This window comes from Rhodnius prolixus, unplaced genomic scaffold, assembly GCF_049639745.1.
Source record: "Rhodnius prolixus isolate KJV_2025 unplaced genomic scaffold, Rpr scaffold_2, whole genome shotgun sequence".
NCBI classification, from domain to species: Eukaryota; Metazoa; Arthropoda; class Insecta; order Hemiptera; family Reduviidae; genus Rhodnius; species Rhodnius prolixus.
Window position 1 is genome coordinate 16,461,633 of NW_027411592.1, and position 16,432 is coordinate 16,478,064.

At 30.4% G+C, this 16,432-nt stretch overlaps 2 protein-coding genes across 12 annotated transcripts in view; one reads left to right on the plus strand and one right to left on the minus strand.

The window, feature by feature from the left end:
- Positions 1-1,091, minus strand: part of LOC141449137 (uncharacterized) — a 12,036-nt gene extending 10,945 nt beyond the window's left edge. For both annotated transcript variants that reach the window (XM_074118263.1, XM_074118262.1), the window contains exon 1: positions 937-1,091. In XM_074118263.1, coding sequence (XP_073974364.1) covers positions 937-944 — 8 coding nt within the window. In that variant the 5' untranslated portion in view covers positions 945-1,091. The remainder of the gene's footprint in view (positions 1-936) is intronic.
- LOC141449133 (uncharacterized) overlaps positions 1-15,835 on the plus strand; it is a 21,072-nt gene extending 5,237 nt beyond the window's left edge. The window contains exons 1-11 of one of the 10 annotated variants that reach the window (XM_074118252.1): positions 1,142-1,278; positions 1,359-1,421; positions 1,521-1,667; positions 5,996-6,113; positions 7,840-7,925; positions 10,844-11,006; positions 11,831-11,952; positions 12,911-13,092; positions 13,620-13,813; positions 14,172-14,277; positions 15,510-15,835. In XM_074118252.1, coding sequence (XP_073974353.1) covers positions 6,008-6,113; positions 7,840-7,925; positions 10,844-11,006; positions 11,831-11,952; positions 12,911-13,092; positions 13,620-13,813; positions 14,172-14,277; positions 15,510-15,681 — 1,131 coding nt within the window. In that variant the 5' untranslated portion in view covers positions 1,142-1,278; positions 1,359-1,421; positions 1,521-1,667; positions 5,996-6,007 and the 3' untranslated portion in view covers positions 15,682-15,835. The other 9 variants (XM_074118248.1, XM_074118251.1, XM_074118249.1 and 6 more) reach the window with 9 other exon arrangements.
- The last annotated feature ends 597 nt before the right edge of the window (positions 15,836-16,432 follow it).

Here is a 16,432-nt window from a genome sequence, read left to right on the forward strand (position 1 = left end):
AGTTGGATGAGTGCGGAGAAAGAAAGGGGAGACGGATTATATAATGGAACTTTCTTCGTGAAGTCCACATTGCTTAATAGTTTGGGCCATCAGCTGAGTCTCAATTCAAGATTACATTCTATACAATGAGTATGAATGAGTTGGATAAAAATATAATTCTTTCAAAGTAGGAAATGAAATTTTAAAGGAATTATAAATCATTAAAATAATTATATTATTTTATTAAAACTGAGTATATTTTATTAAATCGCAACAATCTAAATTTAATTTAAAATTTAAAGTCATAAAATGAGTTTGAAATGAAAAATTAGATACTTATTTTTAATTTTAGTTCCTTCATGAATTATTCATGTTTGGATCACAATTTTTTCCTATTAATTCTGCAGTTATTTTTTTCACCTCAAATAAATATTGGTATAAATGACTAATTATTTGTTTAAAATACAAAATTTTCTTGTCTGAAAACGAGCGATTTGTTTTTTTAACTATTTATATTTCGCTACTAAACTTTTCGAATTAGCATCTATTGAAATTTATCTTTAACTTTGCGTTTTTTGGAAATGGTTAAACTTGCGTTAAATGAAAAATTTGTTTGTTACTCTTTTTCATTTCATTCCTTTAAATATTGCGTTGTAAGTAATCTGACCTAGTATTTCTGTCTGATCGCTTACATTATCGAGCAGTCTTTGTTTAAATTGATGATCACGCAGTATTCTATTCATTTAATTATAGTAGGTTGCTGTATTTCTTTTTGGTACGTTTTTTTCAAGGTGATTAGGAGTTAACTTGTTTGAATTTGTGGTTAAATCTGAAGTTAAATTTGTCACAGATTAGTCACTCAGCTTTATTTGTCCATTAACAGCCTTTTGTTAGAAAAACTTGAACTATATTAATGTCAGTTAGTTTTTTGTTAAATGTGTGTATATAATTTAGTACCTTGTCATTTAGTATTCCTAAAAGTAACACAATTCAAATATTAACACGGAAATTTCAGTTCACTCGCGCAACAGACAGACCAGCTTAGCTATACGCGCAGTCGTTCAGAAAACACTGGTGTGCCAAACTACATACGGACGAGCACCAACCACCTCTCTTACATGACGTCACCGGTTTCTTTTAAAAAATACTGTAAACACGGGGTCTCAGGCGCACTGCTTCGTAGTTTACCATCTACTAGCTTTTTAGTACAGTTGTTTTTTGCCGTTAATTATACTACATAATTTACCCTTACTTAATCGAAAAATTTTAATTTGTAAACTTGGCCTGCAAAAAGTTTAAGTTAGTAAATTAATAAAAATTTAACTTCAGTCATTTCTAGTTTATTATTACTCTCTATAAATCACTTATTAATTAAACAGTTTTAGCAGTTCCCAGTTCCCAACAGGGAAGCATTGTTTGGGTTCTTTCGAATTTTTAAAAAAGTATTTTCCTATTTATACACAATTTGAATTTTACCCGACAGTTGTTAGAAAGTAAGTGTTTCTCTTAATTTTCGATTGGAACTTTTTTTTCATTTTAAGGGCCTTCAACTTCTCATTGGTACCTGGAGCTTTGTCAATGCTCTGATCACAGACAGCACTGTCCGGAATAGCAAGAAACACCTTAGGAGAGAAAACCTGCAGGCCAGCAGCTGGATTCGAACCCGGAGTCCAGTCACTAATTTCTGGGTTAATCTCTTTTCTTGATAAGTACTAATTTACAGTATTACCAGTAATATGCGTTTTGAGTAAAGATTGTCTGTTTTATCAAATTACTTGAATAAATAAAAAAATATTTAAAAAAACATAAAACCAATGGTTGAAAAGCCGCAGCTTAAGAAAAACTCTACGCTTAAGAAAATTCTTAGCGTTCGATTCTCTAATTGGCTAAAAACATGTTAATTAAAATGGATAGGTGAAAAGGTGGTCAAAGGGAGAAGTTAAGTAACTTAGAATAAGGACGTAAAAGCAAACCTCTGAATCGCGGTTATCGAGTCAATAAATTAAGAAGACTAATGGCCAACCTTTTTTTATTAACATTAACAATATAGTTTTAAGAAACCAAATCTTGAAAATTTTATTCAAACACATTGCATAATAAAAAAGTGAGCATATTTAAAAGTTTTTATATTAAATTTACACTAAATGGTTCCTAAACAATACTTTATTTACAAATCTTTATCTCATATCCTCAATTCTAAAAAAATGTTGTGTAATGAGGTTGTAAATGTAGCTTGTTACACTTATATATGAGGTGTTTTTAAATATTTTGACGTGAGTGAAGTATCTAGAATTTAATTTATTTACAATTATTTAACTTCAAATTAAAATTGTCATTTAAATTACATTTTAGAAAGAACTTATCTGGAGAAGAGCCAAAAAAGAAAGGCCAAGTTTGAGTTCCCTCTAGAGATATTTTTTGAACACACAGATTCGGACAAATCCACATTCGGACCTTGCGCTAAAATTTTTTGGTAAAAACTTAATTTAGAAAATTGGTCACGAATTCCATAATTCCTCTTAGTAACAGAAATAATACCTAACTAAAAAAATATTCAGAGTAATCACTTTGATGGATTTTTTGTTTTTTGTTTTGAAAAACGACTTTGATTGGCACAAACAGTATAGTAGACAACGTGCGAGACCTCTAGGTGCAAATCAATTTAGTTTTAAAGAGGCTGAGCACTTGTGAACTTGAATGCCATCCTAAGCACATTTTTCTAAGAATCGCGGAGACAAATAGAAGCTACGCTGCCTGCTCCAAAACTTAAGAGAGAGAAACTATGGCAAAGTTCGTTTATTAGACCAAATTAGATTGTTGAAAGGGATTATTAATTAAGAAAGATTGAGTTGACTGGATCATCTAGTTAGATCGTGGATTGAGATTGGAGACCGAGGGGGAAGTTTAAGAGATATATCCTGGGTGGAAAAGGCTCCCTGGCCGATCTCTTCTGGCAGCAGGGAGCGAAAAAGGACTTGTTTAAGATTGAAGCACCTAGATTAAGAAGCCTTACGAGAGTTATAGGTACTTGGCAGTTATTTTATTAGGAGTAAGTATTAGGAAGTCTATCCTGAAACTAAAGCAAACCGCGAGATTTTTGAAAGTTATTTGTCTAGGATGGAAATAACTAGCTGACCGAAAGTATTGGTTAATTTCAATAATCTCAAACATTTCTATAATTCGGAACATTTTTACTTTTTTGTAAACTTTATAAAAATAGAGTTGACCCTAATAAGAAGTAATACATACTTCTATGAACATAAATATATTTATATCTGTCTGTGTGTGAGTGATTATTTAAATTTCTGTTCTATTTGATTCAGCATTGTCTAATAAAGGTGTGGCTTAGAACAGAAATTCTTACACACAAAACTATTGATTGTAGAAGTAGGCCTATTTGATTCGCCCTACGCCTTGGCGCTGATGACGCTGTGGTATGTGGTTGTAAATTTTGAAACAGTGTGTGGGAATAATATTTTTAGAATGGATGTTCGTTAAACACAACACAACATAAAGGAAATAATTACTAAAAAATTTGAAATTAGTTAAAAAAGTGTTTAAAAAAAAAGGAAGAAAACTGAAATATTTACAATAAGTTCTTTTATTTGGGAAGGTGAGATCATCTCTAACATCAGCATCTTGAATGCAATAAATCGCATTTATTCTCGCTGCTGTTATGAATGACGTCACACGTAGGAAGGGGCAGTGATTACACAACTGACACCCACTCTTTGCTAGGAAGGGCGACCTACTCACAAACTTACCTTGTTTGGCTCCTTTCGGTTTTTATACATTTTACAAACTGCTATTTAATATTTTTCGTTGAATCAGCGAAATGAAATCAAATATTTTACAAACGTTTTAACTAAATTCCCCAAATTCCTTGGTATTCATGTATCTTCTTGTTTTTTGGATTTACCAAATTGCAGAATTTATAACTTCGTGCCAATTTGGAAGCAACATGCTCGAAATTTATTCCTCATCTTAAATTTTATTACTGTTCTTGCACATGGAAATGTGATTTTCATGTCTGGTGACCTAGGTTCCTCTGAGTGCATAATTATTATAAACACAAAATATTGTTCGAAAAAAGAAAACACTACTGTCATTAGTCTTTTAAAACCAGCTTTTTGTTCTTTTATACTAAATGCAAGTAAATAATTTTGAATTAAGTATTAAACGAATGAACGAAGCTTAAGCAATCAAGAATTATTCCAAAAGCTGGCGGTTTCCGTAACCTAATGCACATACACAGATTTTGCACTTCAGCTGTAATTATTGCTGTTCTTCATAGTCTTGAACTTGAGGGTTTGCAGGCTACCTTCACAACTTTTGAGGCATGTAACAAGTTAATTCACTTTATCATTTTAAACTGATTAATAAAAACTTTATTTGAAAATAACTTACACATAAATATCTTACTTAAATAAGTTCCAATTTGTGAACATGACAACTATCTTATATAGTTGAGGAATGTTTGTGATGGGACAAGGAGTATATTCGCAGTAATAAAGAAAGAAAAACCTGCAGCTAGTGGAGATGGTAAAATAAAGCACATGTTTATTTCTTTTATATCTATTGGAAATAAAAGGATCATAGGTGACATTCTAAAGTGGAGACAAGTTCCAGCAGACTGTTTTGGATAAAAGAGTGTACTAATGACACTCAATGAGGGAGGCGATTCTGGTCCTTGTCTTACATTTTGAACCTAAACATTTTTATTAAATATGTACTCTTTTATCTTTCTGGACAGAAAATTTGTCTGTAAAACGCATTCTTACAGCATTATTGTGCAATTTTTATTTACTTGAGATTTAAATTTACGAGTGAAAAATGGTAATTGGTAATTATGAACAATTTTTCAGTAATGGCATTCATTGAAAAATGTAACAAATGCTTATAGAAACTTTATCTTTCTTACTCACTAAAAAAAATAAATCTATAATCTCTCTTTATGGAAGCTTGATAGGTAATTTACTGGTCATTTCCAAAAACAGTTTGGCATGTATTTTGTTGAAAAATGTTATTTAGATTTCAATGTTAAATTAGATTTTTCATGGAGTTTTCCCAAAGTCTTGCAACATGTTCTCATGACCTTTATTTAATGATCACAATACAGACCGATGTTAGGAGGACTTTGATAGGAAAAGTTTTACTGATATAATATTGTATGTAGAATACTCTACTATTTCAAATTAGTTTGCTTTATTTTATTTTATTTTTTTTTAGCAAGGAATTATTTTTATTGTGGCAAACTCGGGCACATTCTTAGAATGTTTTACAATCTCCTTTATTAATTGCCAATAAAAAATGTATTATTAAAAAATTTATTTCATGTTTGCAAACTAATTGTTTCCGTGGAAATAACGAATGCATGCTATTTAACGCTTAAAAAAAGTGCGCATACTTATTGTTAGCCTAATTTGATGTACTGTAGGTAGGCTGCTGATAAATCATTTTAAAAATCCTACTGTTTTATTCCTGTAAAAAAAATAAAATAAACAACAAACAAATGAAATGGAAGAACATTTTGTAAACTGTATCCTGGCGTTGTACACAGTAACTAAGGAATATCTAAATTACCAGAATTATTCACTACCAGAGATATAAAATAGTATAATTGGTTATAGATATATTTGTTTAAATTAAAACAAAATTAATTTTGCTTACATACAACAATCATGGTACATTTCCATAGTTACAGTTAGGCATAATTTCATGTCAATGCTCATTCAAATTTACTCATGAAATTTAATTTCATGTCAATACTCACTTAAGAAATAAGACACTTTAAATGTCAAGATGGTGGCATATATCTCCAAATTCAGAAATTTTACTCATGAGTGTAATTGGTCTGGTGAGCAATTAGTTATTCATTACAGAATTATTACATTCAAATAAAGTAGTGGCAAAAAGAAAAAGTTGTATTCTCTAAAATTAATAATTTTACATCAATACTTTTTATTTTTATTTCGCTAAAGTTATAACTTCCTCATAATTGAGTCTTATTTTATAGATAACGACTACAATGGAAGGGATTCATCTGAATATTCGAGAGAATATTAAACAGATTTGGGCGCTTACGTTTCCCGAAGGTTTATTTTCAACTGGCTTTGAAAATTTAATTAAAACAAGTTAGTAATGGTGCATTAAACTTTAAAAATGAATTAATGAAGTTGTGTGAAGTGTTTTTCTACTTTTGATTAACTGAAGAGATTAAGTTTTACAAAATTAATTTTATCGGAATGTATTCTTTTTAAATTTACAATTTTAAATGTAATAAATACATAACATACTATTTCAAATTGCAACCGTACATAATCAGCACCAATAGAAATTCATCGGCATTGCCCATTTCCAGATGGAAGCATAATTTGGTAAAGTTTTACAAAAAAAAAAAAAAAGTGTATTTAAACTGTTTCGAGATTTAGTATTTTTCCAAAACCTATAAAAAAATTAACAATTTCGACATGACATGATTTCGAAGCTTGACTGTGTTGAATCAAAGTTTAGATGATGTATCGTGGAAACCAGAGTATGTAACTGACTGCGACTCAGATCCAGGAGGAGTTGCCTAACTAGCGAAAAATTTCACTGGATTAAAAGGTGACATAGGAGATAAGTAAAAACACTAGATTAAGTATTAGTAATCAAGATAGTCTGACAAGATATGAGAGAAATTAAAAATATATTTCCTGATATCGGTGTGAACAAAATGAAGCGTAATAGGAGAGAAGTGAGCTTATCGGGCCTGTGTAGAAACAGGTAGTTCAGAAGTTCATGAAGTTTAAACACCACCACTCTTATCTTGATAGAATAGGAAGTGGTACAGCGTTCATTTGAGGTGGAAAAGTGGCTTTTTCTCTTAATGGTTCATTGAAGGATGGCATTCGTTATCCAGCGTATACGGCGAGGTCTATTCTGTTTTTTTGCTGCTTAGTGAAGAACTCACAATGATGAGTGGGATTGGTAAGGTGTGGTATATCCCCGTTTGCTTGAGTTGAACTGAACTGCAATAACGCAAGATTAAGAGGATCGCAAGAGATAAATGATTATTCCTATGGAAAAAGGATAAAGTTACAAAAGCACATTTTACTGAAAGCGGTGTGATCAGACCAAGTCTCACTTGGAGGCTTCTTGCGGTTTGAGAACGGTGCCATCAAGCAAACTGAGAAAGAGAAGGTCTAGGCAATTCCAATAATGAAGCTGAGGTTACACATGTTGAAATCGCGAGATCGTTGCCGAAGCAGAAGCTGAAATTTAGCGCGTAAGAAAAAAAAGTAAAAGTGAAGAAGAAGTGAGCAAATGTGTGATCCGTTGTGCGCGAATTAGAATAGAATTTCTTTAAAATGTTTCTGGTATCTTTCTGTGTGAGAGGTGAAAATGTCAAAATTATGTCGAGCATGATCTATATAAGCAATCCATGATTCAAACAAAAAACATAACTAGATAACAAAGGTGTTTGAGAAAAAATGTTGGTTAAAATTGAAATGAATGCAAAGTCAAGAGTTTCACCAGATCTTGATTTAACTAAAAAGAAAAAAATTCAGGTTGATCAGATTTTTACAATGAACAAAAATTACTTCAGCCCTTAATGAATAGCTACTATTCATTTTAAGTAAATGAATACCTATCATACTTATTGCGATAACAAATTGTGAAATGTAATGAAGCAATTGTCACCGTCCATTTGTTTTCAACGGTTAATTCTGAATACTAATTACAGTAGTTTTCATTCATTGCACGTTCTGCGAATTACAAATTAAATGGACAAACGTCTTGTTGATTATTTTATAAATAATCTAATATGAACATTCTTTAATGATTTTTTTGTTTATGATTCTTTTATATTTTCTCTAGTTATGAGCGGGATAATTTTTGCAAGAGGTGCAACTGTACATATTTCATTAGCGGCCTACTTGCTAATTATTTATCCAATTCTAACGGTAAGTAGAACCCCATATATAGGTAATTAATCATAAGACCAGTAGAATCAGATGTAAAATTTATTTTAGAATTAATTTCCTGGCTTAGACGTCAAGAATTCAATTTGATATGCTGTAATCAGACCAAACCAGCTTCAAACCAAACTTGACTTCTTTAATAAATATTTCAGTGTTTGAAGCAGTGTCAGAAATTTATTTTTATAATGAGACATTTTATAATTTTCAAGTTTTTAAATAGGTTTTTCAAAATTTTACTGTCCACTGCATATTAATTTCTCGAACGAGTAATATGATATTTTATATTATGTTATGAAAATGATGCAGTCTTGTTCTAACTTTGCATTTGGCAATAAAAAGGCTTTTGGCAAACTTTAAAAATAAACAGTAACCATTTCCTGAACATGGTATGGAATAAGTGAATGAGATGGCCATAACTCTGCCTCGTAAGGTAAGCATTCAAAGGTTTGTAATGTCCTAACATACCACCCTACTTTGAATAAAGCTGTAGTTTTCATCATTCTGTCGAGGCAATATTTCTGAAATTGATCTTGGTTTTATTGTGAGTGACCACAAAATTTATTCGTGTTCAGCTGTTTTGAAGGGGACTTTTACTATTCTTCATTCTTCTTGACCTTTTCAATACAACACTTTCTATTCGAAAATTGAAAGCGCTATCCAGTTGTGTGTACAATCCATATCCTACCCTATTTTGGTTGAACTTTCTCTAATATGAACACATATTAAACTACATCATGTGGTACAATAAGTTTCGTCTTAATCTTTAGTAGAAAAAGTTTCATTATATTTGTTAACATTTCCAAAGCGATTACTCGAACCTTCTGGAAAGCTTACATTCTTCTAGACAAAAAGTTATAAATTTTACAAATACAAGCTTAAGGAATGTTGACGTTAATTTAGTGTTAGATTTGGTCAAAGTAAAAGATTAGTCTGTGACTTCTTCTGGAGGTCTTTTTAGTAGAACTTTGCCTTTAATTATCGAGGTGAAACAATTTACTTTGCTAAATATTTTCTACATTTTTCTAAAATATCCTCTCTTATTTAATTACTCAAAACACAAATTTTATATGGGACTTATAAATGATACGAAGAGATATAATTAAATTAAGAGTTATTCACTCACGTGAGGGTAATATAAAAAAAATATAATTTAGCTCTAGCAACTCTTGTTATTAGAGCATTGCAAACTTTTCTTCATTAGAACGCATTCTAGCGTCACTGTTATGTACCGTGTTAGGTATTATTGTTTAAGGTGCATCGAAAAACTTGCCATCAGGCAACAAAAATTATTATTTATTTTATTGGAAAATTTTATTTCTTTATTAGGGAGAACCTATCCAGTAATAGCACACTATTCAGGATATCGATGATGTTATCAGTCCGCAATGAAATGTTAGGTAGTGGATTGTCAGAAATGACAGTGGAGGCGAGACACTGTACAAGAGGATCAAAGCAAGAAGAGTGCAGTATGGAATTTGAGATATGTATTTTGTCTTGGAAGTTTTTATAACATGGGATGTTGAGCCATTGTAAAACGTTGGTAACAAGAGAAGAGTATCAACTATTTGTCGCAGAAGCTTTGGTTGGAATTCTTATTTTTGTAGGTTTGACTGAACTTAGCAGCTCTATTCCATAAGTCTACCTAGGTTTGCGGAGTCAATCATTTAAGGTCTATAAGCAATTTAGAGTGTAATATGTAAAGCCGCTTGGCACTTCTTCATTTCTCGTCCGGAAAGACTTACAGAAGGGTTCCAAGGTGGCGTTTTTCTATTAACAGACCAAAAAGATTATATATGACATGTTGGTATTCATTCATTTTTTCTTGTCTTCGCTGATTACAGTAAAAATATTAAATTGAATTCACCACTTGTTAGCCCAAGATTCTATTTTATGTAAGTATTCTTTTAACTTATGTGAAGGTTGTGTACTTGGAGCTTGAGTGGCTATGTCATTTGCACTGGTACACAACAGTGTTGCAGGAAGTCTGATGTGATGCAGTGTAGAGGACAGAGCCAAGTATATTTCTCAGTTGCATTCCCGTTCCCCTGATATGAGAAAGAAAAGTTAGGAATTTCCAGTACTTACTTAAGAGAACCATTCTGAAAAGTATGATTTCAGAATGAGGAAGACTCTTTTTTTTTATTTTGAAAGTAATCCAGGGATACCAAACACAACCGAAGGCCTGGATTTATTCTAAAAAGGGAATCGTTCAAGAGTGTTTTCTCTCCAGTGATGAAACAATAGCATCCATCAACAACCCAACCCAGTGGCATTGTTGTACAGTGCTACGATGACTCTGATGCCATATTGGTGTACTGGAGTAAAACAAAACTCCAATAAAATTAATACCCTTGAGTAACAGTTTTTCGAGAACTTTTGCTAGAGTCGGCACTAAACTGATCGGTCTGTAGGATGAGGGAAGGTTAGTAGGCTTTGGAATCAATCACACTACTGAATATTTTCATGAATTTTATGCTAAAATATTCTAAAATTTTAATAAACTGAAAGAGTACTTTAGTATTTTATTGAATTTGATAAATTATATAATTTAATTAAAGAAAAGAAAAATTAGCCATCCTGTGTAGAATTAAATCATATTTCTCCTTATGATGTAGGTCTAAATTTACTTGTGAATCTCAATAAGTAACATACTTAATATTTCTTACGTGCAACAATTTCCTAAATAGTCAGCTTCATTTTTTAGTAATCATCTATTATGGGGTAACTTTCCTCAAAATATATTAACACATTGTTTTTATGATTATACTCAGTTAAATTAATTTACCACATAGAACAAAAAGAGAAATATGTGTGTGCCATTTTCCAAATTCTTTTTTAATTAATGTCATTAAACATTAAGCATGTTTTCTTGAATTATGTAATTAATAATCATATTACAGGAGAAACTAAGGATAATGCTCGTGGTTTGGATGGTGATTGATGCATTCAGATCTATCCTTATAAATGTGGTTGCTACTTGCACTGGTTGTGTTCTCTGTGCTACGTACCCAGAAATTAGACCGGTTTGTTTTGAATTTGCAGTAGTCAAAGCGGTTGAATTGGGTATTTATCTTTTTATTCTTTAAATGAATTATTTGTGTATCGTACAACTACTACAGCTTTCATCGCAAATATTTCTAGAAAAAATTACTTTATTATGATTAAATGATTTAATTTCACTAATTGTGAAGGTACTTCTGTTCTATGAAATAACTGTTTATTAAAAATGATATTAATTTTAATGTTGCCCAATTGGATCGGAACTACTCAGGTGAAAATAAAATATTTCTAACTTTTTAATTAATTGGAATTAACATTCCCTAGAGGGACTAAAGGATAAAGATTAAAATTGTTAAATGTTCACTGAGTTCTTGATCAAAACTTTGAGGCAACACGACGAATCGAATAAAAATTTTAGAAATTAGTCTCATTAATTTAGGTATATCATTTGACACATAGAACAGAGCAGCGGACTGTCAGAACAATTTTTGTGCCCCATTATCCTGATTGTTTGTAATAAGTTCAGTGTGACTTCATTACCGAAGTATATCATTATCTTTTCTAATCATCAAAAAAGCTCCATTTTTGTAAAACTATGAAAATAACATGTGAACAAAAAATTAAACAAATCATATTTCTAATGTTTATGGAACAAAACGTTTTGACGAAAATTGCTTTGAGATCAGTATTTCTTAAGAGTAATGTTGTTACTCGGCATTTTTTCATGTGATGTCCAAAAATTTTGTGATCTCAAAAAAAATTTTGAACTTTTAAACTGAACTTCAGTTTAGATTTATTGTATATTTCAACGAAAAATTAAAATTATAGCTTTGCCGGATTCAAAGTACCAAACTACTAAACACAGCATATAAATTTGTTCTCTACAGCTTGCTCAATTTATATGTGGGTGAATGTAAATGATTTCTATCACGCACTGAGAGGAAAACAACGTCATGCTTCATCGAATACGGATAATACTCAATTTAAAATGAACGCTAGAAATGATCTGGTACATTATGATATGTTTATTTATATATTTTTTAATTTAAAGCGTGTCAACATCTGAGGTCACTGGCGCACGGAATCTTTTTCATTGCTCTGTTGAGTGCGGTCATGAGCCGAAAAAGAAAGCTCTTAGGAAGAGAATTCCAAGAGCTGGCTTGAACCTAAGATCTCTGCTTGGGAATCCAGTAAGCCTCTGAGCTATTCCCTTCCCAGTTCTAATGTTAGTACTGTTATTATTATTTTGTAATTTAAAACGTATCAATATCCGAGCGCCAATGACTCTCTAATTCCAAGCCCCATCTATAGGTTGAAGTTCTAGGCAGAGAAAATCTGGGCATCTTGAACTCGAACCGAAACCTCCACTGTATAAATTTAAATATATATTATACTTTAAATTTATATACTGTATATATGTATTTAAATAGGCACCATTATCAAACCAGAATAACAATTCTGGTTTAATTCTAATTCAAGAAAACCTGAATTAGTATGCAAAGAATTATGTAGAAATGATGGTCCAGGCAAATTTTAAATCTTAATTCTGCAATTGCAATATTTGAATTTTAGGCCGTAGTCTGTTTTAACATATTTTTGCGGGGGAGAAAAAATTACTGATTGAAATTGAATGTTCTGTTATTTAAGTATTATCTGAATTAAATGGATGTTTATTAGAAGAGTAGCCGTATCGTCTGACTGTTAACGAAAACATAATAACGACTGAAATAGTTTGTTTGTGGCCAAGTACTGCTTAGGTTCTGCGTATCTGACAGCCATATATCACAGCTCTAACATATCTTCTTATATCCATATACACGTCTCCTGTCTTTTAAAGATCCCTTCGTTCTTTCTGTAAACTCATAACGCTAGGAAGTCACTGCATATTATATGGATAGATTATATAACCAATGTAATTATGCAATTTTTGTTTAGAAAGTAATAAATAATACCAAATTGCAATTTAGTCAAAAAAAGAAGAGCCTGACATAGAAGATAGCTTTAATTCTTATTCTATATCGCTGAGCAGATCATTTTTGGCAAAAATAAAAGATTCATCACTTAATGAAGAAGTCGACTCAAGTTCTATTAATTCTCTCTTAGCTAAAGTTACTGTACAGTGGTTCGTCAAAAAAGCGTTTGGAATTGAGTAAGTGTAATTTTTACCCTTATTATTTTATTATATTATTCATTTATTGTTTAAATGCTCAGCAAAAATATAATAGCTTTAATTGAAGGTTTTTTGGTTCTGTGATTGAATATGTTATTAAGTACATTATTATTTTCATTTAAAACAAAAGTACAACCGATGAATTCATTGGATGTTTAATAATCGTAACAATAGAGTTGAAATAGTTGGTTGCTACCAAGAAATTTCCTTTTAAAATAAAACGTATAGGTTTTTTGTTTTTTCATTTCTTGGTGACTTTTAGGAAATAGCGAGCATTTGTTTAAACCCTAGCTCTCTGTTCCACAGTTTCTGAAGATAGACATATAGGTGATTGAAACTTCAAACTAATCATAATTAGTTAATAATAATTAATCATACTTTTAAAATAAAATTGACTCTTAGCTGACGCCAACTATTTCAACTCAGAAAGTAAAAACCTTTTTACTTCTATTTCAATTTATTGTAGTTATAAAAAAGTAATTAAGTTTACCTGTTTATTGTTTTAGAAATCAAAAGTCAATTGATGATAGAAAAGCAGCAGAAATGTTTGTGTCAATGTCAATTGATGAGATCGTTAAACTTCAACAAAATATGAGAAAATTTCTTGAGAAAACTGACAATATAATTCAAGAAGATAAAGTTAATTTAAATGATAAAAGTATTACAAATTCTAAAGGAGAATCTAATACTACAATTTCAGGCAACTACCCAAATATTCATTTATAATAGCTCTTTATAATAATTTTTCAAGTGATTTATAATTAATGGATTAAGAAGAGTATAAAATTTTAATGACATTAGCGCCGGGCCCACTCACTCACAGCAGTGTCGCTGTTATACAGCTTTTATGTTTCAGACAAATCCGTCTATCACCAGTGAGGCTGTTTGCAAAAGAAAATCTAAGAATAGATTGGTAGATTCCGAGAATTGGTAGATGCGAGCCCTGGGTCCGGTTCATTAATTTAATTCCTTCCCTAAGTTATCGCTGACATTTGCTTAAAAAAAAAAAGAATAAAAAAAAATGAATTTCATAGGTTTAATAAACGTTTATTATTTAGGGAAGAAACCTAAAATGAATAACAACAATTACTTAAAAAGTATGCAGTATATTAAACCAGGAACCAGTTCAGGAGCAGGTTGCGGTCAGTTTATTGATAAATCAATGTCAGTATGAAAGAAGTTAAATAAGATCATATTAAGTTAGAACAATTATTTGAAATCCGTCTGATTATCAGATTGTATTTTTTTTTTTTTAGATAATATTAAAGTTTAAATAGTTTTTGTTTCTGAAACATGCGGACACACCAAAATTCCTAATTCTAACAAGAGAGCTTATATTATCACGTTTTTAATGGTGTCATTTGCTTTCTTAAAAGATAAAATTCATTTATTAATTTCTACCGAATAAAAGTTAATGTATGGCCCCCATATTTAATTCTTCACACAGGTGCTTTAGATAAATATTATGGGTAACAGCCAAACAATCTGTTTCAAAAAAATTCAGCTAAAGTGGGAATAGCTCCATGTGAGAAAATACATTTATTATCTGAGTTATGTTAGAATATTTCTTAGCTATCGGATTAACTAATTTGACGTTTTAAGCCACAATTCTTTGGAATACGTCCAAAATCTTAAAACATTTTGATGATATCATTCAACCTAATCTGATAATTTCTATTCACATTAATAAAAAAAAAAAAAAAGCTTGATCCTAGCGATTATTTTGGAATGGAGAATTTGAAATTCAAGTTGACTGTGCACTTTATAAAACCGTGGCTTGTTGCACCTTAGATCGGAATTCAATTAGTTCAAAAAAATATTTCCTTTTTGCCGGAAAGCTTACATATTATAGAAAGTTTCAGGATAGTTAGACTTAAATAGCTAAATAAGTTCTCATTCGTTTATGTCAAAGGACCCAAAACGTATCCATCCCTCTTTCAATAACACCATAACTCACAAAGACCATTATTTTTTCTTAAAATATTTTCAAAATGAGAGGAAATTTAAATTACTACAAATATATTAGGGTTACCTAGAAATGGCTGTTGTTTCAATAGTCCTAAGTGTAGATAAAAAGCAATGCTTGAATTCAGGCACAAATGTTTTTTTATATTTTAATACAACTAACTGAAAAGAAATAGGTCTTTAATGCTATCTGCTAATTCACGATAAAAATGTTCTATTATTGAAGATAATTTAATTATTATTAAAAAAGTATTATAACTTCCAAGATAAATTAAACTTTAAGTTTAATAATTTTTATTAATATTAAAATGATTGGTTTTATTTATCAGAACCATTGCAATGGTTCAAACCATTGCATGGTTAAATTTGCATTTAAAAGGTTTTTTTTCTTACTTCTTGGAAACTAAAGCTAAGCTACTGCTTACTTTCAGAAAAGTTGAAAATCTGAGTGACGCTCTTTATGGAAGCAGAGTACATGAAGAAACTGATCAAAGAAAAATAGTTCGAGCGTTTTATGAAAGAAAAAGTGCTGTCAACCATAAGCCAAGCAAGAAAGTCATGTGGAATGTCAAAGAAGAAACTCAAAAAAAGATTGAAAAATAAAATTACTGTCACAAATAACTGACACCTTTAAATAACATAAATTATTTGTTATTAGAAACACAAATAAAATAAACACTTTATTCATTATAATTATTCTGAAAGGGATTATAAGTAATTATTTTAAATTTAAAGAAATAAACACTATTCTTTCCAAGCACTTTTAATATGTACAAAATAATCCTTATTTTATGTGTAAATAATATATTGCAGCTAATCTACAACTTTATGGCCATTGAATAATAAGAAATGTACAATCTGTGAACACAAACTATTCATAAAAGTAACATTTTAACGGATGTTTTATATATATATATTTTCTTTTAAAAAGAGATACAAAACTAATATCACGTGACAGTTATCTGTTAAGACACTCTCTATTATATCAGTAAATAATTCAAGTAAATTTATTTTTTACAATCCAGGCTTTTTGAATAAATAATTGGATAATTGGAAAAATGCCTCGCTCATTACAGCATAACCAAAGTAAATAATTCTTAAAACAAAACATTTCATTCATCCTTTGCTTAGAAATACTGTTTAAAAACAAAATTATTGGCCAAACGTTATATTTAATGCAATTAACAGCTTAACGTAAAAACATAATACTATGAAAACCTATTACCTTTAAAAATACTCTTTTATACTTTTTATATAGAAGCTTCAAAATCTTGGGTCATGCGTTGCTAGACTTAGAACAGTATTACAAAAAAAGTGATAACACCGGCTAGTGAGCTGTAGAGGCTCCTAGGAA